Source organism: Aspergillus lentulus, assembly GCF_001445615.1.
Source record: "Aspergillus lentulus DNA, contig: Alt12, strain: IFM 54703, whole genome shotgun sequence".
NCBI lineage: Eukaryota > Fungi > Ascomycota > Eurotiomycetes > Eurotiales > Aspergillaceae > Aspergillus > Aspergillus lentulus.
Window position 1 is genome coordinate 3837604 of NW_028322115.1, and position 23091 is coordinate 3860694.

The window sequence follows — 23091 nt, forward strand, 5'->3', positions numbered from 1 at the left end:
TCGTAGATCTTATGCATCGGTGATGGCATTTCTGCTTTACTATTTCTACATCTACTGTCCGTAAATAAACGCAACTGCGCAACTTCAATTCTACTCTCTAGAGCAAACAGCAAAATGGGACCGCTATCAAGTTCTGCATCAGACGATAAGCTTACGCTCAAGGATGCGGGAGGAAATAGTGTAAGCCTAAGCCTAAGTCTACTGTCTGTCTACTGTCTACTGTCGGTCGAAACTAAGAAAAATAGGCCCTAGGATCTCGACCCTCGCAACAAGACCAGTACACCATCCTCCTCCCCGCGCAGATTCCTTTCAAGACAGAAAAGACACTCCTCTTCCTCGGAGTCTACGACGGGCAGTAAGTCTCGACGTATCCACGCGATCATGAAATCGTCAAGTATATACTGATAATCTGGTCCTCCAGCGTGACATCCGACGTCTCCCTCCACGCCAAACAACACCTCCACCGTCTCATCCTCGAATCCCCCGACATCCAAACAGGCAACTACGAGAAAGCCATCGAAGACGCCGTCCAGAAAGAGGACAACCTTCTCCTCGATCAATTCAAAGCAGGGAACGAGGTGTTTGGCAAATCCGGCTCGACCTTCTCCGTCTGCCTAGTGGATCTCACCGACGGGGTTCTGATCGTGGGAAACCTAGGCGATTCGCATGTTCTACTCGCTGAGCATTATCCTAATGGCTGGGAAGTGGTGAGTTTAGCCTACTTTTTTGTCAGACGGTGCTAATGCCATGATAGAAACGCATCACGAAAGCACATAAGCCGGGCTCCGACGCGGAAAAGGAACGCATCAAAGAGGCTGGGGGAGTCGTGAATCGGGAGCTCGGGTCCCCGCGAATAGGTATTTCACTTCCTCTCCCTTCCAATGCCTTCAATTGCTAAATGACAGCCGCAGGCGCCCTGAACATGTCACGCGCGCTCGGAGACCTCCAGTACAAAGCGCCGCTAATCAACGCGGATGAACCATTCTCGCTCGAGCAGGAGATTGCCGGGTTCAACCCGGACAAGGAACAGGGGGATCTACTGTCTAACCGACCGGCTATCTCACGGATTGAACTCAAGGAGGACAGAAAGTATATCGTTATTCTTACGACGGATGGGGTGACGGATGAAATGGAGGATCGGAGGATACTTGATCGGGCCGTAGCGCATTGGAATTATGGGACTCAGGCTGAGGGCGTAGCGGGCAAGATCACGACGGAGGCGACAGGAGGGCCGATGAGTGATAATGCGACTTGTGTATGTGCTTTTATTTATGGGAGGCAGCATGATTCGGCATAGCATGGCATAGCATAACATAGCATAGCATACGTTGTGTTCAGAAACTCTCAGACTATGAACATAGAGATGAATATACCCCAGCTAATTATTGTACTTTTTGTCTTCTGGCTATCTATAAAATAAATTCGTATATGCCTATGATATGCGAGAATCATATGTTTGATATCAGCTCCACTCTTGAGACTATAAAATGACATCACACTGGACCGGAACGAACGTCATTCTCTATCTGATAAACAAGATGATATGAGTCTTGAGAGTCGTGATAATACAGAAATCCTGATTGCCTGATCAATTTGCATGTGATTCTCCTGGTATTATACTTAACTGCCATCAATTGGCCTCTCCATCCCCATCAACATACTCGATTCAATCTCCTCCATCTGAATCACTGAACCGCACAAAAACCCACACTGAACCACAAAATGCCCAGCGTCCCAGACCTCATTCCCGAATCCGATCTCAACGACCCCAAAATCCAAACAACAGCCCCAAATTGCCCCGTCACATCCGAGCGTCCCCCCGCAACATCCACCGCAACATCCATCCCGAACCCAGCCGTCGCGCGCGCCAACGCCGCCGTCTCAATCGACAAACCCAATGGCGACGCAGACTACATTGCCAAATACGGCGACTACGTACGTCCCTCCCAAAGCCCCAGAAAATAATGCTCCAGAAAACTGACTCCCACAGACCCCATTACAACAACACGTCCTCTTCTGGGACCGCGACCACGACGGCCAGATCTACCCGCTAGACACCTACAAGGGCTTCCGGGAGCTAGGCTTCAATATCCTCTTCTCGATACTGGCGGTGCTGATCATCAATTTGAATTTCTCGTATCCGACGCGGTTGGCGCATTCCGTTATCCCGGATTTGTGGTTTAGGGTTTATGTTGACAGCATATACAAAGCTAAGGTGAATTTTCTTGCCTCGGAAGAATGATGGAGCGGGCGCTGATGAGAGTGATACAGCATGGTTCTGATAGCGGGACGTATGATCCCGAAGGACGGTTCATCCCGCAGCATTTCGAGGATATGTTTGCCAAGTATGATCGGGACCAAGACGGGGCGTTGACACTGGGGGAGTTGTTTGAGATGATGCACGGGAATCGGTGTGCGGCGGATCCGTTTGGGGTAGGTCTTTTTCTTTGGATTTGATTGAGGGAAGCTAAGCTTACAACTGTAGTGGGGAGCTGCGTTCTTTGAATGGGGGACGACGTGGCTGTTGATTCAGCGTGATGGACGGGTTTACAAGGAGGATTTGAGGGGGGTATATGATGTACGTCATTTGCAAGGAGTGACGGTGATGATGACGATGCTGACGTGCGATAGGGATCGATATTCTGGAAGATCCGCGAGGAGAGGAAGAAGGGAGGTTGGAAGCAGGGGTATGGCGTTGGAGGGGATGGGTTCGTGGGTGCAGTCAAGATGTACTGATATCCATACATATGTCCTGATATCACGATTTATGTACAAAAATGCAGCATGTATACACGCTATGCCTCCTGGAATTCATCTATTGCCATCTTCTCGTAGATCATACCCCGTCCCAACCGCGGTCTTCAATGTCTTGACATCGACTACAACCACCGGTTGTACTGCACGTTAAGATTGATATATAGACACATGGCACTGAGGCATAATAATGACATGTTCTGGCAATGGCAACAGACATATCTGATAACGGATAGCATGAAAGGTACTACAGTCAAGGTACGTAGTATAGGTAATTTATTCCTACGGCATTCTGTGAATCCTTTAGTCCTGATACGGTTACTTCTGGTCAACCTTGCCAGTTGCGGTCCAACAGAGATGCTAGTCCCGTGCCAGCGCCATTGCTTCCCAAGGCTGGTCGTACCAAATCCAATGAACCAACATATTCCTTAGTGAAGAATATCATTTCTAGTGACAGTAGCATGCGTTCCTTGTATATCTGGATCGAGGAGCGTGTTTGCTGCTATGATAGGAATCACTACTATGTGTGCAGAAGAATCAGAGGTAAATGCCGCAGTAATATAGAAAAGAGCTTGTTATAACAAGATCAGCTTAAGAGCATCCCCATCATCGCATTGCTGCAGATTCCATTAGCATCAGAAGTCGATGGTCATTATCCTCCCAGGCTAAAGGTCCAATAAGTGATATGTTTGATTACATCTGGGGGTACTGGTATTTCGAAATTTGCAGAGGTAGGTAAAGTAAATTGAGAGAATTTACTGTACAGTAGTAACATAGTCAGTGTCTGCTCCCTCCAAATCTATAAATACTCCCATATCAGCTACCTATAGTCCCTTATTGACGCCTCTCTTTTATTCCTTGCATTGCATCTGTCATTTCTGTCATTGTCAATAGTAAAACATGACCCACTCTCACGACCACAGCCACGACGGCACCAACAATGGCCACGGCCACTCGCACGAGATCCTCGACGGCCCGGGCTCGTACCTCGAACGAGAAAAGCCGCTCGACTAGGGCCGCGATTGGACCGAGCGAGCATTTACCGTCGGCATCGGAGGGTAATTATATCTAACCCCTTGAGCTAGCAAGGGCAAAGCTAACTGACAGCAAGGCCGCTTGGGTCTGGCAAGACAGCGCTGATGCTCGCCCTCAGTCGGGCCCTGAGAGACGAATACAACACTGCAGCTGCCACGGACGACATCTTTACCAAGTATGCCAAAACTAGCACGAAGGCCTAGACAGGGACGCAGGGATCGACACCTGGCGGAATATCCTACCAATGACATCTGCAGGAATGCATGGCAAGCTTTGCTTTTTGTCGCACTTTTGTCTAGCAGCGTGGGTATGATAAAGTATGTATGGGATCCTGACGGGTTCTTCTTGTATTTATACTGTATTTTATAAGATCTTAAAACGGAGTAGAGTATTTGCAGTTGGGTAGTAATATATAGTGATGGCGGGTAAAGATGGACTCGTCCGAACACTCGTCTGAATGATTCGGCGCCGATTTCACCCGTCTCATAGCAGCAACATTGCTATGCACCTTCTTCCCTCTGTCCATTAGTGTTGGCTTGGGGGGCGTTCCCAGATTGATATAGAGATGTACCTAGGTTGAAGGACCGGTATTGGAGTCGTCAACATGACGTAAATGCTTGGCAATCAGATAAGGTACCTCTCTAGACATATCCGATATAGAACTGCATAGTAGGAGAGGGTAATAGATGTGATTTCACAATGACATTCTGCAGTCTCAATTCTAGGTTACTTTCGGGTCAGCCTTGTTTTCGGTTGCGATCCGAATAGAGAAACTAGTTTCCGCGTCAGCGCCCATGGCTTTCCCAAAGCCGGTTGCACCGAGTCTGAGGAAGATGTTCCCTGTTAATTCAAGGAAGTACATGGGGTTTCTTGGTATATCGTTAAAATCAAATTGTGCCTCTGATGTAGTGGGATCGTTCAGCCTTCGACTCTGTTTGGGATGAAATTGCCGTCCTGGTAATGATGAATAGGCTCATCTATTAAGGATGACGTGCATTCGGCATTGCATATACCGGCACCTCTAAGCCGGAAGTCAACGGCCCAGTTCTGCAGATGCTGTAGCCCAGGCCAGTGTCATGATGCAGTATTGAAAGCAAGTTTAATAGTCGTGACCCACTTGGTCTGTTCTTTCCAAGCTTGAATCAGTACTGCTTGATAAGTCCACAGGGCTAGATCCATAGTCGTATGTAACATGACAATGCTGCTACAAGTTCGAGACCGCGCTATAAAAGCAGTCAATTGCCCGGTGAACTGCGAACCATGAACCGTGAACCAACAGACTCCAAACATCAAGATGAAGTTCCTCGTCTGGGTGCTTGCCGGCTCTGCCGTAGCCGTCCCCCTTGCGTCCGACTCAGGAACAAAGGTTATTAGCATCCCCGCCATCGAGACTCAACCGCCCCGTGGTGATGAGCCTGGTGCGGCCCCTCCGCTGGTCAACAGTGCCACGACTGGCGTCACCACCCACGGTGCCTACTCTGGCACCCCTACCACCACCGGGGCTGAGCAGTATCCCTCCACGGTGGCGGCCACCATCCCCATCCAGCCCAACCCAACCGCCACGTACTACAATCCCAATGGCAAGCTGACCGAGCCCATGCCTATGCCATACATGCCCGCCGGCGGTGTGGGAACTAACGGCACCGTGCCCGTGTATATGGTGCAGAGCGATTACGACTACCAGTCCGTCGCCTTGGGCGTGCATCAGGAATACATCGAGCTGGACCTTTTCCACTATGGTCTCGAAGTCTTCAGCGAGCAGGACTTTCTCGATGCCGGTCTCACTGTCGAGGACCGCCGCCTGATCGAATACATGGCCATACAAGAGGCCGGCCACGCCACCCTGCTGAGCAACATGTTGGGCGAGTCCGCCCCACGCCAATGCACGTACAACTATCCTTTCAAGACGGTCCGCGAGTTCATTGACTTCAACGTCAAGCTCACCCGCTGGGGCGAGTCCGGCACCTGGGGCTGGCTGAGCCATCTCAACTCCAAAGAGGTCGCGACCATGGTCGTCGAAGCGGAAGCCATCGAAGCCCGGCAGCAGGCCATCTTCCGTCAGCTTCTTGGCCTCCAGCCCATGCCCATGTGGTTCGCTGCCGGTATCCCGCAATCCTGGCACTGGACCCTGCTAGCCCAGTATATTTCGTCCTGCCCGGCGAACAACACTCGGCTGGTCTGGCAGAATTTCCCCAATTTATACGTGGTCAACCAGGCCAACCCCAACCGCATCAACGCGAATGCTACCGCAGCATGGGAAGTTGTCGGCAACGGCACTGGTGATCCGAGCAACTCGACAGTCCCAGCGGCCCAGTCCTGCGTCCACAACAATGTCACGGGCTATAATTGCGGACCCGCCATCTCTCGCGACAAGTACGATCCGCTCACATTCCCCGGACGCAAAGTCGAGCTTACCTGGGATGAGCCAGGTCGTGCTGTGGGGCCGAACAACAGCTACGTCACCTCCACGACGGCGGGCCAGCCCTCGTTCGTGGCTTGGTTGTCGCAGTTGAACTTGACCTATACCGAGCTGACGGTAACAGGACAGAATAAGGGATATACCTATCAGCCGGCGAGCGAAGTATTTGAGACGGATCCAGCCCTGAACGGTACGGCTTTTATTGCACTCACAGACACGGATATGTTTGTCACACCGTACAACCTAACCATGTTGAATCCGCATATCCGTGCTTTGGGATTGTATCAGGCGGGTTGATATCATGTAATATAGTGGATTTTGTCATCTGTTGCAGTCGACAGAACTTTAATGTCAGTTGTGTATGAGCTTCACTTTGGTCAAATGAGTAGCCAGTCCTCTCCTGATTGTCCTATACCGAGTACCCAGTTTGAGGGCCGGTTCTCAGCGCAGTTTTGGGTCTGCCAGTATGACTGTAGAATCTTCCCAGCGTTGACCGTGTTCAAGCACAGGGTGACCGTCCAGAACCTCTCCAAAGCTCGGGTGACAAATTCTCGTTCGATCGACGAGCGACACTCAAGACCAGCAACGAAAATGGGCCATAGGATGCACTTGAACAATGTAGCGTCATCTTTGAGGGATTCGATGGTACCAAAGAGGTTGTGTAGCACCTCTTCTTGAGAAGTGTCTTCATCAATAAGCATATCTAGAACGCGCTGCCCGTAAATGAGAGCACCCAGTTTATAGCATTCGGCAAGAGTCGCAATATTGTGGGTAGCATGCCTTGTGGATTGAGGGAGATTTGCAGCCCAGGAATAGGTATCAAAGCTGCGGACGGATTCCATCATGAACGAGATGTTGCAAATACTAGCGTCTGACCCTTGTCCAGCGCTAGCAAGATCTCGTTGGAGAGAGAAAAATTGGACCGCGTTGAGAAGCTGCTCCGGACAGCCGAGAAACGACTGTTCGACTGTATCTGGTCCCATTTCTACTTCTTCCGCAACAGGAACTGGTGATAGTAGATTCGGCCGTACAAGGGTCCCACCTAGCGTCTCGATTCTAAATTTGTGTTAGCATCAGAAAGGTTCAGAGCAAAGTGTACATACAGGTAAATCTGCTTAGTGATAAAGTTCCGTATCTCCTGTACTGTCCGGCCGGGATCGTTGACTTGTGACAACGACTTGTTCAAAGACAAGAGAGTCTTTGCGCCTTCCAGATGGGCATTCCACCGATCGTTCCCTGACTCTACCAGATCAAGGAAGATGAGAAGGAAAATGCTCGCAATAGTTGAATCTGTTCTGCAAGACTCTGGATCACCGACAATTTGCGATAGGCCTTGTATCGCCTGATGTTTAAAGACCAGTGCATCTTGTTGAGCATTATCCATCCAAGGGATCGGTGCTTCACTGCCGTTAAACGTCCGACCTTCATTTGCTCTGTGCCTTGCTGCGAGAGCAAGAACCGCACTGAGCAGGAGGGGATCCTTTACTGCCAGTGAGACCAGACTGCGAAATGGGTTTTGGTTACTGTCATAGACAATGAAGAGCTTGCATATACGATCATTATCTTCTCATCGTTAGCTTAGTATTTTGACCAGCTGGTTTACTTACAATAGTCGAGATAATATTTCGACACTCGGTCCAAGCTTGACATGGATACGTCCCCTAAGCCAGTAGGCAAATCTCGTCGACCTGAAATGGTAAGAGGCAGTACAACAGGAAGTAGCAACAGAGCGTACCTTCACGTCTTAACTTGATCAGGCCCTGCCCATCCCCTGCAAGAATATTTAATCGACTGTACGACACCCCCTGCATCTTGCCTCGGATGGCGACACCCTTGACCCATCTGATGGGGCGTTTCTGGTGACATTCGAATCCACCCTTTTCGCATTTCAAGCAGGGAATACCGGATCTGTCGCATTGTATTCGCCGATGCCGGCAGGTGTAACATCCTTCTAACTCGACCATCGTGGACGACATGCATCAGCCGAGAATTTATCAAAAGGTCGTAATCTTCATCTCATAACCATCATCTTCTTGACGAGCTCGACTCAGACATCCATGCCTAATAGATAATGATAGACTTAACATATGATGGAAGAATTAAGATGAGCAGAGTATGAAATGTGGGTTCATGGATTTGCAAGACGGAAGATGCACGTGCCAAGGCGACCGGGGGATCTGGAACTATCACGTGCTTATCTACTACCTGATCTACAAGTATTCCCTAATCAGGAAACACAGTTCAATCATCGCCAACGTCTATAATACTACTTACAGTCTATCGAATAACTATTTCTTTTCCTTTATTTCCCCCCTCTCCTTCACCGTCTTCGCTATCCCCATCCCAACCTCCGTCCCCAACTTCTCAAACCCCTCAATAACCCCCTCCCGATCCCCCACCCCCATCTCCTGACTCATCTTAAACTTCCCCTGCAACCGCTCAATCCTCACCTCCACCCCAATGATATTCTTCTTGAGAAGCTCCACATACGTCTCCGGCGCATCGCTCACCTTCCACGGACCTGGCCTCTCACCCCCGGTATACCCCATAATCGCGGTCTCCGCATGCCGCGAAAGATCATTCACCTGGCGCGACAGGAACGCACCCGTCGCTTCGGCCTTCGAGTCGCAATACACGGTGATCTTGCCGTAGGCCTGCACGGCGGAGTAGTTCCAGGTGGGCACGACCTTGCCCGTGGCGGGCTTTGTGTCTTTGTAGAATTTGGGCGTGACGTAGTGGTGGTGTGGGCCGTTGAACAGAATGAGGACTTCGTCGGGGAGTTCGAGGGTTGTGGACTGGGTTTGGGCTTGGTGCTGCGCCAATGCTTCCATTAGGGCTTTTGCTTGTGGGTTTTGCTTGGCGATGTGTCCGCGGAGAGTCCCTGGGGCGGGATCGGAATCGGCATTGTCGGTGGAGGTGTCTGGGGTGTCGAGGACGAAGGGGATGTGGCTCGATTGGAGGAGGGGAAAATTGGAAGATTTGATGGCGGTTGTGAGGATTCCGAGGGGATTGTCGCGGATGAACTGTTGGAGGAGGGGGATGTGTGCTTCGGCGTGGACGGCGCGGAGATACATGTTGGTATGTACTCTGTAGTTCGGATGGTTATTGTCGTTCGTGGTAGGGAACGGGGCTATATATCCTCAATCGTCTGATCGATGAGTAGAGCCATGCTCGGGATATCGGCCGTATTCAATTGGCTCAGGACGCCGAGTCAGATTGTGTCGGCACAGGGCGTACGCCCTCGGAACTGCTAGGAGTCATAACTGTCCCGGCAGAAGACATTACAAACGGCCGATTTAGAGGGGAATGTCTGCACCCTGATTGGTCCAACTAGATTTATCTCAATCCAAAAAGCTGGTGGCCAATAGTACGCATGGATCTCTGCACTATTCCCTTTTCAGCAGTTGACAGGAGTGGGGCATTTCTTACAGCCAATAGGCTCACAGTGTTTCAATCGATCATTGAAAATCGTCACCACTTCCATTCTAGGAAATTCTGGGGAGTGGAGCAGCTTGCTGATTGCCACTACTATCAACTTTGCTCTGTACCATACATCTTATAAATCTGAGGAAACCGCATTCTTTATGAGCATCTTCATCTTCTTACCATACTCACACCAGCAAAATGCCTCTCTCACAAGACAGCCACCCTGCCACCAAGGCACTCCATGCCGACGATCGACTCAATCTGGTGACAGACGTCGCACCTCCAATCCATCTATCGACCACATTTCGATACTCCAATGACCCTGACCAATTGATTCCGTCCGAGGATCCCATCGTAAGCCCCTCAAACCCCAAGAGAGGATTCAACTAACAACCCCAGGCCGAATTCGACGGCAAGAACTTTGTCTACTCACGGGAGTTTGCACCCAACGCAACCCGCTTCGAGGCAATCCTCTCCACCTTACTTGCTAGCCACGCCGTCAGCTATGCCACCGGCCTAGCCGCACTACACGCAGCCCTAGTCCTGCTGAACCCGCGGCGCGTCTCCGTCGGCGAAGGCTACCACGGCAGCCACGAAGTCATCGGTGTGCTCACCCGTCTTACAGGGCTCAAGAAGCTCCCTCTGGACTGCTCCGCCGACGACCTGCAAGAAGGTGATGTGATCCTCCTCGAGACGCCGGTGAACCCACTCGGCACCGCATTCAGCATCGAAGCGTACGCGCAAAAGGCTCACTCCCGCGGAGCCTACCTCATCGTCGACAGCACCTTTGCTCCGCCAGGCCTGCAGGATCCTTTCCTCTGGGGTGCGGATATCGTGCTGCACTCCGGCTCCAAGTATTTCGGCGGTCATAGCGATATGCTCTGCGGTGTGCTTGGCGTCAAGCGTGCGGAGTGGCATCGTCAGTTGCTAGAGGACAGGGTCGCACTTGGCCATGTCATGGGGAATCTGGAAAGTTGGCTCGGTGTGCGTAGTCTGCGTACGCTGGAGGTGAGAGTGCAGAGGGCGAGTCAGAACTCGGCCAAGTTGATTTCTTGGCTGAATGATGCGTTGACGGCTGCGTCGCCGGCGCCGGGGAGTGAGGAGGAGATCGTGCAAAAGGTGCTGGTGAAGATCTATCATGCCAGTTTGCAGGATGAGGAGTGGTTGAAGAGGCAGATGCCGAATGGGTTCGGGCCTGTGTTTGCGATTCTCATGAGGGATGAGAAGCTTGCAAAGACATTGCCCAGCAAGCTTGCTTTGTTCCAGCATGCAACAAGTCTGGGGGGTGTTGAGTCGCTGATTGAGTGGAGGGCGTTGTCTGATTCCAGAGTTGATCGAAAGTTGCTGAGGATCAGTGTTGGGTTGGAGGATTGGCAGGATCTGAAGATGGATTTGTTGTCTGCTTTCAAGGCTCTTCTTGAGGTTTAGCGGTGTGTCGATTTCGTGAATTTGTTGTTAATGGATCTCGCTTATTCAGTATTCATAGATTTCATTCACGCACTGAGTCAATTTCACTTGAGAGTCTGCATTGTTACAAAGAACGTGATTTATTCTTTGCAACAAAGATTTACAAAAGGGTACTCCTTTGTTCGAGAGCTTTAGCCTCGTCTATAACTAGCTATGCTGCTCTGTCCCAGTCCTACAAACAGTAAACTCTGCATCTCAAATGAAGTACCCAACACACATCATCGACCCCAACGGGGACGTGATCATAAAACTCCTCAACCCAAATGCTCCGTTTGCTGTATCTGAAGAATGGGACTACGGAGAGGATGACGAATTACCCTCGTGGTTCGGATCAAGACAGTGGAATCCGCTGAACAACGAACATGCAGTCGACTCGCTCCTTGACCTCACCGTCGTTGATCAGGACGACCAGGACGAACCCCAAAAGTCTGCAGCATCAGAGACGCATGTTTCTCTCTTGGCAGAGACCAGACTAACAAGAACCCCCACTCGACGACAACGTCATCGTCCACGGAGAATGAGCGAAAGTGAATGTATTCTGAGTGAATACGCACGTATGTCATGCTTCCCTGGGCACGAGTACATGCTAAGTGTAGATGTCTAGGCAAACCGGCATTCAGCGACGAGTACACCTACCAAGTCTCCTCACGACACCTGATACTCTCGTCTCCATTCTTCCGCGCAGCACTAACAAAAGGATGGAAGGAGACCCACACCCTAGGCACCCACGGCTCTGTCACTTTTACCGTCTACGACTGGGATGATCAGGCGCTTATGATCTTTCTGAATGTTATACACGGACAACACCGCGGCCTGCCCTGGAAAATAGGGCTAGAGCTCTTAGCGAAGGTCACCGTCATCGCCGACTATTATCAGTGTATAGACGCCATCCAGTTCATGGCGCTGTCTTGGTATGCTTTTCTGAAGCCGACATGCTCCGATCTTGTCCGGCCGAAGGATATTGTCTTGTGGTTGTGGGTTTCGTGGGTGTTGCGTCTTCCAGAGCAGTTTCGGAAGGTTGGCGCAATGGCTATGGAGCAGTTGGATGAGCGGATGGATTCGTTAGGATTACCTATTCCAGGGAGGATTTTAGGTGGGTTTTGTTGATTCAGATCATTTACAATAGCTGATGGAGTTAGATGCTGTCAACGAGCAAGAAGGGTTTCCTAGAAGCCTTGAGGAGGGTAATCATGTACTTTTTTGGTGGCTTTACCGGGGGTGGACTCCAGTTGATCGACCAGGCTGTGACTAAGGACAGAGTCAAGAGAAATGGCTGTTCACATCTCTGTACATGATTGTACGACTCTTGTATTTCATAGATAGCAGAGGTTGCTCAGTAGCTGTTTAGGTAGGCATCTTTATGCCAAGTGAGCTTCTAGTGCTTATACAATAGCCAAGTTTAAACAGACCGGAACAGGCACTGCATAATAGTAACTGGTAGGAGATAACTAAAACTGAATAGTTATTATCAACTGACGATCGACTGTCTCTTCCCCTCACTGCAATGACACGGTAGTATCACCATACCTGCATATCATGCTAGGCCTCCTCCTTGCAGATAGATGCGGGGAATCCTCATACAGTATATAATCCGCTTCCTACTCGCAGTTAATTGACATTTCAATGGTCAAGTAACATATCACAATGCGCACAACCAAATCCTTCCTATCTAGCCTAATACTGATAATGATCCCCCTCTCCATGGGGTCAGTCTCCTCCCCAAATCTGCTCCCTACACCCCCAATGGGCTTCAACAACTGGGCCCGCTTCATGTGCGACCTCAACGAAACACTCTTCCTCGAAACCGCCTCCGCAATGATCTCAACCGGCCTCCTGGAAGCAGGCTACAACCGTCTCAACCTAGACGACTGCTGGATGGCCTACGACCGCGCCGCGGACTCTTCCCTCCAATGGAACACCACCAAATTCCCCCACGGCATCCCCTGGCTCGTCCACCAACTTAAAACCCAAGGCTTCCACCTAGGCATCTACCAAGACGCAGGAAATCTCACATGCGGCGGGTATCCGGGTTCCTTCGGGCACGAGGCCCTCGACGCCCACACCTTCGCAGCCTGGGGAATCGACTATCTAAAGCTAGACGGATGTAACGTCTTCCCAGAGCACTCACGCACCCTAGAAGAAGAATACAAAGTTCGCTATTCACACTGGCACACCGTCCTAAAGCAGATGCACCCCCCGCTCATCTTCTCCGAAAGCGCCCCGGCGTACTTTGCTGACCCCGCCAATCTGACCTCCTGGTACGAGGTCATGGACTGGGTTCCTGCGTTCGGGGAGCTGGCGCGCCACTCGACTGATATACTGGTTTATGTCGGGGAAGGCAGCGCCTGGGACAGCATCATGGTGAACTATCACTATAACACGCTGCTGGCGCGGTACCAGCGCCCCGGGTACTTTAATGATCCGGACTTTTTGATACCGGATCACCCTGGGTTGACGATTGAGGAGAAACGCTCGCAGTTTGCGCTGTGGGCGTCGTTTTCGGCGCCGTTGATTGTTAGTGCGTATATTCCGGGCCTTTCGGGGGAGGAGGTGGCGATTTTGAGGAACGAGGAGTTGATCAGGGTTGATCAGGATGCGTTGGGGTTGCAGGCGGCATTGGCGAGTCGGGGGGAGAAGGTCGATGTGTTGACGAGGAGTTTGGAGGGTGGGGATCGATTGCTTACTGTATTGAATCGGGGGGATGGAGTGGCGGTGGTTAAGGTGCCGGTTGAGTGGATGGGGTTGCAAAGGGGGTGTGCGTATATTGCTAAGAATCTCTGGGATGGGGAGGGGCAGGTTGTGGTGGAGGAGATCGTGATCAGGTTGGACTCGCATGCTACGCAGGTGTACAGAATCGCTCTGCCGGCGGAGTGCTCTACGGTCATTCCAACGGGTATTGTGTTCAATACGGTATCGGGGAACTGTCTCACTGATGTCGACGGCGAGAGAGTTGGCTTCGACGCTTGCAAAGGGTCAGAGACGCAGATTTGGCAGGTCAGTGAGTTGGGAAGTCTACATCCGCTGTCGACAACGTCGCATTGCTTGACTGCAGGGAGTCAATTATCTGTCCAGTTGTGCACTGGACACCAAGACCAGAAGTGGACTTATGAGATGACCGGCAATCTCAAGAACGAACACACTAAGATGTGTTTGACGGAGGGGACTGGAATATCTCAATGTGGGTTTGAACGAGACAACCAGGTATTTGGTCTGCCGAGTGGTGTAGACATCATGTCCAGTTAGATAGACCTCAATAAGTTGCAGATATTATCCGCTCGCGTTGGCAATGTCTTAATAGAATGGAATCTTCCAGGACAGAATCCCTTGGTGGCATCCCATCTCTTAAACGGTACAGTATGTACTCATCATATTTTTTGAAAGGATAACAAGCCTCCGATAAGTTGTCGTCAGAGAACCATAGACCATAGATCAACAATAATTGACGAAAAACAGAAACGAGAAGTACTATGCTTGTGCAGAATCATAACTCTTTTTCGGGTCAAAGGTCGGCCGTTGTCGGAAGAGATTGAACAGAGGAATGAACAGTCTTGGTTGATCATCGGCGGTCTCCATTCCTTCAGTCTGCACCTGCTTCTCGAACCATGACTGAACATCTCCCCAGCTTATCCACCGCCATTCGTCACACTTCTCGGGCTCCATTATCTGAAACCACGAATTAGTAGGGAGACATCGTGGACAAGGGCGGATGGTTCCAACACACCTGGGGCTGTGCATTATCTTCTTTGACCATAGCACCGACATAAACAGTAATATAGTGCTTTCCTTCGGCCTTCATGACATCGTTCGTAGCGGTTAGGAAACGTACGTCATGAATTGAGAGGCCTGTCTCCTCGAGAACTTCCCGTACTGCGCAGGCTTCGAAAGATTCGCCGAATTCGAGGTGGCCTCCGGGAAATGCCCAGGTTCCTAGTCCACTGTCAGACCCCGCTCAAAATACAGAAAATAGTAGAAGACAGAAATACCGGCACCATGGCTTCCCTTCCTCTTGCCCAGAACGACCTTCCCTTCATTGTTCAGGACCACGACTCCAACTCCTACTCTTGGATTCATTATGAGCAGTCTGCAGCAAATTAGTATACTGGACTTAACGATGTTTTGAGCGCAGGTGTGCCGCGTATAAAAAATGTCTGTAGCACAGCCTTACACAGCCCTTCGGGTGAGTCATGTGCGTAAACGCTGGGAGGTAATGCTCACCTAATTCTCAGCTGTGGTTGATTGCACTTAAATTCAGGTATGGGTATTGATGACCAAATCCAATCTCTTTTATATTGCTCAATGAGCACAATTTTTGACAATGGTGAAGTTGATATGGGTGTGTTGCTGTTGGTGACCTCTGTGAAGACACTTTCCCGTTTTGGAAGGCAGTGCATACAAATCAAACATCTTCAACTTGTCTCCATAACAAAGAACCTCCATTCTCCATCATCTCCTCAGCTCTAGTCTTCTCATTCAAGCCTTCATCTTATCATCGCCATCATGGCCATCTGAAATGGGTCTGGCTTGACAAACTGCTATACCAATCACAAGCTGAGAATCCGTTATCGCTTGCCCGGCCTGCTGTTGGCCATCTCCCGCACCCCATTCCCTGCCCTATCAAGCAAGGCACTACATTCCTTATCAAAGCGCCCTGATAACGAGTAATGTCGGAGTCGGGCCTTGCATCACCTCGTCTGGAGATGTGGAGGTTGGAGACATCTTCCATATCGGGAGCTTCACCATCATGTGTTTCCTGTCTTGCAGTTGGTGTTCTGAAATGACAAGCGCAAGAATTATCGGGGAGATGCGGCCAGCTTTTCTTCACATATCTATGACGATGGTACCGTTCAGGAAATGAAGCGCCATGTGACTTCGATTTGAATGTCCTCACTGTGTGCTGCCGCTCCATGGGCCGTGCCACTCCAGATGCAACATGGCTTATCTTCGTGACCCCGCATTGCAGTTGAGTCTGACTAGGATCAGATGGGCAGATCAAGCTTTGAGGACAAGCCTTAAAAGATAGAGAAGTCTTGGGAAATCGTTCAGTCCTTTTATCTTTGCATCATCAGCAATTGGCGGGTCCCGACACAGAATTTGGGCCCTGCTTGAAAACATCACTCACCATGGCTTCTAAGGAGCAGGCTCAAGATCGTATTGTCAAGATATCTCACGCCGGAGATAATCCAGAGGCAGAAATTGGCTGCCTGGATGAGCTTGAAGTTGATCTCGACTCCACCTTGGAGGATGAGAAGTATGACTACGGATCGGAACACTCTCCGTTTGCCGAAGGTCTGTTGAGTGCGCTGTAAATACCAGATTCTCTACTCATTCCAAAGCTGTATAGTCCGAGCAGTTGTTCCTGAAACTGATGATCCACACATGCCTGTCAATACGCTGCGGATGTGGATGCTCGGCGTCGTCTTCACCATTCTAGGTTCTGGGATCAATCAATTCTTCTCCCTCCGTTACCCATCTGTACACATCGTCTCGCTTGTTGCGGAGCTGCTTGCGTATCCATGTGGCGTCTTTCTCGCCAAAATACTACCCGTAACAACGATAAATTGCGGATGGTTGGGCTCGTTCTGCATAAATCCAGATCGCCATTTCAATATCAAGGAACATGCCATCATTGTGATCATGAGCAATGTCTCTTTTGGATACGGCAGTGCCGACTCGACCAACATTATTCAAGCCTCAAGCTCCAACTTCTACAACTTTGGTCTCAAAGCGGGCTTCTCGGTGCTCGTTGTGATCTGCGCGCAGCTGTTAGGCTTCGGGATCGCTGGTTTAGCTGCGCCATGGCTCGTGGAGCCCGCGAGCATTATATGGCCAGGGGTTCTATCGAACTGTGCAATGCTGGAAACCCTTCATTCTCGCGCCAACTCCGTTGCGGATGGATGGAAGATCTCTCGCTTGCGCTTCTTTCTGTACGTCACTGCTGCCGGTTTCCTGTGGTACTTCTTTCCCGGGCTCATTTTCACGGCCCTTTCCTATTTTACCTGGATCTGTTGGATTGCACCCAAAAACGTTATTGTCAATCAGCTTTTCGGCATGCAGACGGGACTGGGCTTGAGTCCCATCACGTTCGATTGGAGCCAGGTAGCGTACAATACGAACCCCCTTCTATCTCCATCTTGGGCAGCCGTCAACGTTTTCGCGGGCTTCGCAATCTTCTTCTGGGGTGTTGTTCCTGCTCTCTACTACACGAACACTTGGTATACTGCTTATCTTCCAATGATGACGGCGGACGTGTACGATCGGACAGGGGCTGTCTACGACACAGCTCGAGTGGTTAGCTCCCAAAAGACATTGGATATCGATGCTTACAAGCAGTACTCGCCTCCGTATCTAGGCGCCACATTCGCGTTCGTCTACGGACTCGCCTTCGCGTCGATTACGTCCGTCCTTACTCACATTGCAGTCTGGCATAAGAACGACATCTGGGCAGCAATGAAGGGCAAAAATAGGCTAGACATCCATGCTCGGCTCATGAAATCATATAGGAAAACTCCCTGGTACTGGTATGCTGCGGTCATTGTGGTAGTGACCGCTATCGCCATTGTGCTCGTCGAGGTCTACGAAACGAAACTCCCCGTCTACGGCGTGTTCCTTGCCCTCATCATCCCAGCCCTCTACATGGTGCCCTGCGGAATCGTCCAGGGCATCACCAACGTCGACGCAAACCAGCTCAATGTCCTCAGCGAGTTCATCGGCGGCTACATGTTCGAAGGCAAGCCCCTGGCTAATATGCTCTTCAAAATCCTCAGCACAGACGTGGTCGGCCAAGGCGTCTACTTCGCCATGGACATGAAACTCGGCCACTACCTGAAGATCCCTCCACGGCTTCTCTTTGTCGCGCAGGGGACGGCCACCATCCTCGGAGCCCTGACCCAGGCCGGCGTCACCCTCTGGATGCTCGCTAACATCGACGGCATCTGCACTGAGGACCAACCAGACGGCTTTTCCTGCCCCAACGGCCGAACCGTGTACTCATCCTCCGTCATCTGGGGTCTAGTCGGCCCGCGGCGCCTCTACTCCGCCGGAAAAATCTACTCGTCTCTCCTGCACTTCTTCTGGATCGGCGCCCTCGCGCCACTAGTCACGTACTTCCTGTACAGATACACCAAGCGCAGCATCTTCAAGTCCATGAATTGGCCTCTCATCTTCGTGGGCACATGGAACGTTCCGCCGGGTAAGTGGCTAGACTTCAATGCTGCAGTGCAACCAGCTACTGATGCGTTCCTAAGCAACGGGTATCAACTATTCCAGCTGGGCTCTCGTCAACTTCGCCTTCAACCATGTCATCAAGCGCCGCTTCTTTGCTTGGTGGACGAAATACAACTACGTCCTCGCAGCGGCTCTGGACACAGGCCTTGCCCTTAGCGGCATCGTTATATTTTTCTGCATCTCGTATCCTGGTGCCGTGTTTCCGGACTGGTGGGGGAACACAGTATACCTCAACACGGCGGATGGACAGGGAGTCGCCTGGAAGCCAATGCCGGATGTCGGTTACTTTGGTCTACCGAACGGAACTTGGACCTGACGTCACGCCAGTATCCCTCTACAGCGGTGACAAAAATCGGCACATATTGTTCATATACGCATGAAGGCACGCATTTGCCTACTCAGCTACTTTTTTTCTATTGCAATCGTCGGACGGAGCTTGTTGAGAAATGATTGTATACATCCAGGTTACCTCAATGTTTCCCATTAAAAACCGAACTAAACTGCCATATCAAGTAAAGAGGAATAAAACAATGCCGGGAGAAAATCGAAAGCAAGAATCCGGAAACCGTAGCTTGGTAAAGAAAGCAGCGAGCAGACCGGGTGTCCGAGAAGACTTTGCCAAAGTTGGTCGGTTCAGTCAATAGGAGTGACCTGCCACGCCTCGAATAAAAAGAAAAATGATACATCATGAAACATTTACTGCACGAGGGGTCAGTGTCTGTACGTCCACAGCGCATGAAGAAACAGGGGAAGCTTACAGAAATCTCGGCCATTCCAAGATCCTCACCACCGGCAGCAGGCTGCTGAACAGCGCCGTTTGCAGCGGCAGGGGCATTGGCATCTGCGGGGCCACCATTCTCGTTGCCGGCAAAGTAGTCTACCATCTCGGCATCGAGCTCTTCGACGGTCTTCGGCTTAGGACGGTTCGAGCTACGGGCACCACCACGGCGGCCACGGCGGGCGCCACGGCCCCGAGCGGTGTTGGCGGCCTTGGCGGCCGTGGCAGGCTTGGGCTGGGATTTGACTTGACTGTGCCAAATTAATAGAAGATCATCAGAAAAAAAGAAAGCGTGAGAAACTTACGCGACACGCTCTGTAAGAGGCTTGGGTGCCGGCACGCTGGGAGCGTGGGAAGCGTCAACCACTACTTCAATCTATGGAGAGTTAGAGACGATCGGAATGAAAATAAGGACAATGCGCCTCCCACCTTCATGGGTCTTCCATCAACAAGAAGGCCGTTCAACTCCTTGGCAGCCTTGGCGGCTGTGTCGGGCTTGCTGAAGACAATCGAAGCAATACCACGGCTGGTGCCGTTCTGGTTGTAAGTGAGCATCACTCGCTTGACGGGACCTGCGGATTTTGAGAAGTATTCCTAATGGACGGGAAAGATGATCAGTACTGCAGTCAAGATCAAGTCACGAAACCTGGTAACGACGGCGGCATGAACGAAACATCGACAATTGCGCACAACGGCCCCCGAACAAGTAGCACAGAGCATCAGCGAGCACACAGCGTTAGCGTTATGTTCCACAGGGAACCCGAATTTCCACTTCTACGATCATGAAGCCCCAAGACCCTTTTTGGGAATCCATATTGACCTTCGCGGCACAATCCCCTTCAAATAATGGCCGGGCAAATTGATCCCTCCAGGGCATGAACCGACCTCAGCAACCATTAAGAGCAAGACTGGACGAATGCGTCTCAGTGCCCTGCCGCGATGCAGATATCAAACGTCCACGCCCGAAGGCGACCTGCCATCAACGAAGTGACCGTTCCATGGCTTAAAATCCAAGACGAACAGAGAAATTTCGACACGACCCCCAGTTTGCCCACAAGTGAAATAGAGATCATAAGAACAATTTCTCAGCAAGGCTGCTAGATCCTCAAGATTCATTGCGAGTGCGTCTCCTGCCCTAATAAACTGACGCACTTCACAGATAAATCGCGGTACCCGTCGAGGGTTCTAATTTCATTGCAAAGCCTTGCCTGCTACTGCTGTTTGCTGATGCGCTCGCTGATGCCCCCTCCATGCAGTGCGAAATCAAACGGGCGGCGAAACCGGAAAGTTTCGCCAGGAAAGGTATTTCAAAGCTCCGAGCACAGTCTGCAGCGTAGTGATGGAAGCGTATTGCTGATAATGCAAATTCGCCACTCAAACTAAGACGCTTCTCGCAAGACTCCGGCAAAACTCACTCTCGACCGTCACGTAGCAGCAGATTATGAAAGCGCTCGTAGATAAAAGACGGGAAGGAGTTGGTGCCTGTGCAGCGGACCCAGCAATCACCACGAGGTTGTGGAAGCGACGTGGCGAGGGTCCGTACGCGGATGGAAGCCGTTGACGCCTCGAAGGTCTCGAAAAACAGACATGGCGATAGAAACCCAAGGCGAAGGCCTCTCGATCAACATACCTTGATATTGGCCTCATTCACATCAGAGGGCTTGAAGGAGTTAGCATATCTGCACATTACAACCTCGGAGTGTGAGTGGAGACTTACCAAGCCGCTGACCATGATCTTGCTCTCTGTTGCGACCGGGTGTCCACCCTGAGCGCCCTTTGCAACAGGCTTGGCGGCCTTTGCATTCTTCTTCACTCCTCCAACTGGAACAGCAGCACTACCAGGCTTTGAAGCGGCTGGACGACGAGTGCGGCGACGAGCATTTTGACGACGGTTGACGAGGATCTCGTCGAGAGACTTGTCCAGCTTGGCAGACATTGTTGTTGAGCTCGAATGAGTGGTCCGAATTGGAGAGTGAGAGGTTCAGAAGATTCACGGAGTTGCGACCGTGACAGATAAAGCACCACCTAAGGTGGTTCGAGGCTTTAACAAAGGGGCAGGAGAATAGGCCCAAGAGCTGTGAATTGTCGCTATTGAGCTTCAAGTATTAATTGCTGATACAATTATTGATGTACGTGATTGAGAAGTAAGACACGTTGATGGAGGAGGTGATGCAAGACGATGGACGGTTGAGATTGATGGACGACAGGAAGTTACGCAAGGGCGGTAGGGAAGGAGGCTGTGTCGGGTTTGGCGCTAGGCCGCATACAGAAGCGGGATGTTGGTGCCTTAGACATCAGGATTTAGCCGTACAAACTGAAACAGTCATCATCACCATCATTATTGCCATTTACTAAATCTCGAGAAGATTCCCTCCACGTCTATTCTAATGCAGCGTTATATTGGCTAAAAGAACAGGATGTCTCGGAAACCGTTGGGAGGCCCATTATGGGACTCGTCATCAGTGATGCGGAGTTAAACTACCACTATATATAGAATCATTCTCACGAACAAAATAGAATTGTATATCCGAGTCAGTTGCTACCCCTAGGCCCAGCCTTGATACATTGCAATAAGAAAAGAGTTCCTAATGACAAACGCCGAACGCTCGCTCTACCCGGAGCCCTGTACATAACGCACAACTACATCAATGAAAGAGTACTCCTTGAGTTGAAATCAACACATTCCCTGGAGCACTAGCCTGAAGTGATCAATCCCTTCATAATCAGCTTTTCAGGGCTTCCAATCGACCTCTCATCTGTTCCAGGGCCGCTTCTTGATCTTCCATCTGGTCCTCAATAGCCGGCTCTCCTTCTGCCGGTTCTTCCGCTTTGACGTCTCCGGCCTGGGAAAGCTTGCCCTGCAAGATTTCCTGTAGAACCTTGTCGACCTCCGCCTCGGCTTCATCTTCTTCATCTTCATAGAGCTCATTGTTGGGTATCGCGTCGTCCACCATCTCTTCTATGATACCGGCACGCACCAGTTCCGTCGCCAGTTGCCGCATGGTTCCTGTCAATTCAGGCAGCCGGACCAATGTATTGACGTCCTTCATGATTCCAGTCGATTTCTTCAGGCTGCCTTGGATCTTACGCATCGAAAACGCCTCATTCACTTGCATCTGGACACTTTGAAGCTGGGCTCGGCTCGTAGTTAGACGAGCGGACTGTTTGCGGATCCGAACAAGTTCCCGGGCAAAGGTCTTTGTCTCAGCAGTCGCCTGTTTTGCTTGTGATGGGTTTCGTTGAGCCCTGCGCGACGCATTCACGATGTATTGCCGTGTCTTGCTTTCCAAATTCCTCAACTGGGCAATGTCGCGGTCTAATTGACGGGTGTTGGCACGTATGAGTTGGTTGCATTTCCTCATCTGCAAATGGGAAGTCAAATTAGCACACATTGGTAGCAAGTAGTCGTCAATCATCGTACTTGCGCTTGAGGATCTGGCCCAAAGAAGACTGCCTTCAGAGTCTCCATGATAAAAGAGGCTCTCTGAGATTCTATCCTGGATTATCTCCCTGGGATACTCCGTCCTTGAGGACCGAATATATGTGAATTTAGAATATAAGCAAGAGTTCACGACTTCGTGAGCGCCCAAGGCTACGTTATCGCAAAAGGCATCAAGCTATGTTCCGGAACTTGATCGTCACTGTAAGTGGGGTATCTGACCCGGCAGGGTGTTCGAATGTGTTGCGCAAGGCGAGTGCAGATTATAAGATAACAGCTCACTAATGTCGACGCCAAGAAGAAAGATAGGGCAACTGAACTAATAAGAGTGGTGACTAGTTGAAGATTGTAAATCTGAATACTTTTGATCAAGATCGGTGTCACTCTCGTCAACAGACTGAGGAATCCGGCGCCAACTTCCCCATGTGATTACTCAGCAACTAGACCACTCAAGTTCCAACCTGGTTGGGAAATGAGCCTCAGGCATACGAGAGACCGCAAACAGAGCAAACAGCAGGCGGCTGCCATAAGACAGTTCCAGTACTTTCT

The 23091-nt window shown here is 50.7% G+C and overlaps 13 protein-coding genes across 13 annotated transcripts; 7 read left to right on the top strand and 6 right to left on the bottom strand.

Moving 5' to 3' along the window:
• Positions 1–114: 114 nt before the first annotated feature.
• ALT_7185 (PP2C family serine/threonine-protein phosphatase) lies at positions 115–1297 on the top strand (the record flags this gene model as incomplete). Its single annotated transcript, XM_033557278.2, has 5 exons — positions 115–180; positions 246–355; positions 422–707; positions 755–857; positions 912–1297. The coding sequence occupies 5 exons, from the start codon at positions 115–117 to the stop codon at positions 1295–1297; spliced, it is 951 nt and encodes a 316-aa protein (XP_033413169.1).
• Positions 1298–1722: 425 nt separating this feature from the next.
• ALT_7186 (caleosin family protein) lies at positions 1723–2736 on the top strand (the record flags this gene model as incomplete). The annotated part of the gene is made up of 5 exons (XM_033557277.2): positions 1723–1935; positions 1991–2215; positions 2272–2433; positions 2486–2578; positions 2632–2736. 5 exons carry the CDS (start codon positions 1723–1725, stop codon positions 2734–2736), a joined length of 798 nt encoding a protein of 265 aa, XP_033413168.2.
• Positions 2737–3694: 958 nt separating this feature from the next.
• ALT_7187 (uncharacterized protein) lies at positions 3695–3992 on the top strand (the record flags this gene model as incomplete). The annotated part of the gene is made up of 2 exons (XM_089600198.1): positions 3695–3798; positions 3866–3992. 2 exons carry the CDS (start codon positions 3695–3697, stop codon positions 3990–3992), a joined length of 231 nt encoding a protein of 76 aa, XP_089455660.1.
• Positions 3993–5083: 1091 nt separating this feature from the next.
• ALT_7188 (putative stress response protein (Rds1)) lies at positions 5084–6505 on the top strand (the record flags this gene model as incomplete). Its single annotated transcript, XM_033557275.2, has 1 exon — positions 5084–6505. One exon carries the CDS (start codon positions 5084–5086, stop codon positions 6503–6505), a length of 1422 nt encoding a protein of 473 aa, XP_033413166.2.
• Positions 6506–6585: 80 nt separating this feature from the next.
• On the bottom strand, positions 6586–8184 carry ALT_7189 (Zn(II)2Cys6 transcription factor; the record flags this gene model as incomplete). Its single annotated transcript, XM_033557274.2, has 4 exons — positions 6586–7264; positions 7312–7771; positions 7816–7896; positions 7944–8184. The coding sequence occupies 4 exons, from the start codon at positions 8182–8184 to the stop codon at positions 6586–6588; spliced, it is 1461 nt and encodes a 486-aa protein (XP_033413165.2).
• Positions 8185–8496: 312 nt separating this feature from the next.
• ALT_7190 (FMN-binding negative transcriptional regulator) lies at positions 8497–9282 on the bottom strand (the record flags this gene model as incomplete). Its single annotated transcript, XM_033557273.1, has 1 exon — positions 8497–9282. One exon carries the CDS (start codon positions 9280–9282, stop codon positions 8497–8499), a length of 786 nt encoding a protein of 261 aa, XP_033413164.1.
• A 550-nt stretch (positions 9283–9832) lies between these two features.
• Positions 9833–11062, top strand: ALT_7191 (putative transsulfuration enzyme family protein; the record flags this gene model as incomplete). The annotated part of the gene is made up of 2 exons (XM_033557272.2): positions 9833–9988; positions 10034–11062. The coding sequence occupies 2 exons, from the start codon at positions 9833–9835 to the stop codon at positions 11060–11062; spliced, it is 1185 nt and encodes a 394-aa protein (XP_033413163.2).
• A 238-nt stretch (positions 11063–11300) lies between these two features.
• aglA (putative alpha-galactosidase) lies at positions 11301–14344 on the top strand (the record flags this gene model as incomplete). The annotated part of the gene is made up of 3 exons (XM_033557271.2): positions 11301–11655; positions 11706–12194; positions 12813–14344. The coding sequence occupies 3 exons, from the start codon at positions 11301–11303 to the stop codon at positions 14342–14344; spliced, it is 2376 nt and encodes a 791-aa protein (XP_033413162.2).
• A 222-nt stretch (positions 14345–14566) lies between these two features.
• Positions 14567–15172, bottom strand: ALT_7193 (nucleotide triphosphate diphosphatase NUDT15; the record flags this gene model as incomplete). The annotated part of the gene is made up of 3 exons (XM_033557269.2): positions 14567–14764; positions 14823–15028; positions 15085–15172. The coding sequence occupies 3 exons, from the start codon at positions 15170–15172 to the stop codon at positions 14567–14569; spliced, it is 492 nt and encodes a 163-aa protein (XP_033413160.2).
• A 1049-nt stretch (positions 15173–16221) lies between these two features.
• optD (glutathione transporter 1) lies at positions 16222–18641 on the top strand (the record flags this gene model as incomplete). The annotated part of the gene is made up of 3 exons (XM_033557268.2): positions 16222–16387; positions 16443–18290; positions 18346–18641. The coding sequence occupies 3 exons, from the start codon at positions 16222–16224 to the stop codon at positions 18639–18641; spliced, it is 2310 nt and encodes a 769-aa protein (XP_033413159.2).
• A 380-nt stretch (positions 18642–19021) lies between these two features.
• On the bottom strand, positions 19022–19658 carry ALT_7195 (putative RNA annealing protein Yra1; the record flags this gene model as incomplete). The annotated part of the gene is made up of 4 exons (XM_033557267.2): positions 19022–19024; positions 19084–19354; positions 19409–19479; positions 19533–19658. 4 exons carry the CDS (start codon positions 19656–19658, stop codon positions 19022–19024), a joined length of 471 nt encoding a protein of 156 aa, XP_033413158.2.
• An 856-nt stretch (positions 19659–20514) lies between these two features.
• ALT_7196 (uncharacterized protein) lies at positions 20515–21039 on the bottom strand (the record flags this gene model as incomplete). The annotated part of the gene is made up of 3 exons (XM_089600199.1): positions 20515–20676; positions 20734–20763; positions 20821–21039. 3 exons carry the CDS (start codon positions 21037–21039, stop codon positions 20515–20517), a joined length of 411 nt encoding a protein of 136 aa, XP_089455661.1.
• Positions 21040–21826: 787 nt separating this feature from the next.
• On the bottom strand, positions 21827–22572 carry ALT_7197 (ESCRT-III subunit protein VPS24; the record flags this gene model as incomplete). The annotated part of the gene is made up of 2 exons (XM_033557266.1): positions 21827–22465; positions 22525–22572. The coding sequence occupies 2 exons, from the start codon at positions 22570–22572 to the stop codon at positions 21827–21829; spliced, it is 687 nt and encodes a 228-aa protein (XP_033413157.1).
• Positions 22573–23091: the final 519 nt, after the last annotated feature.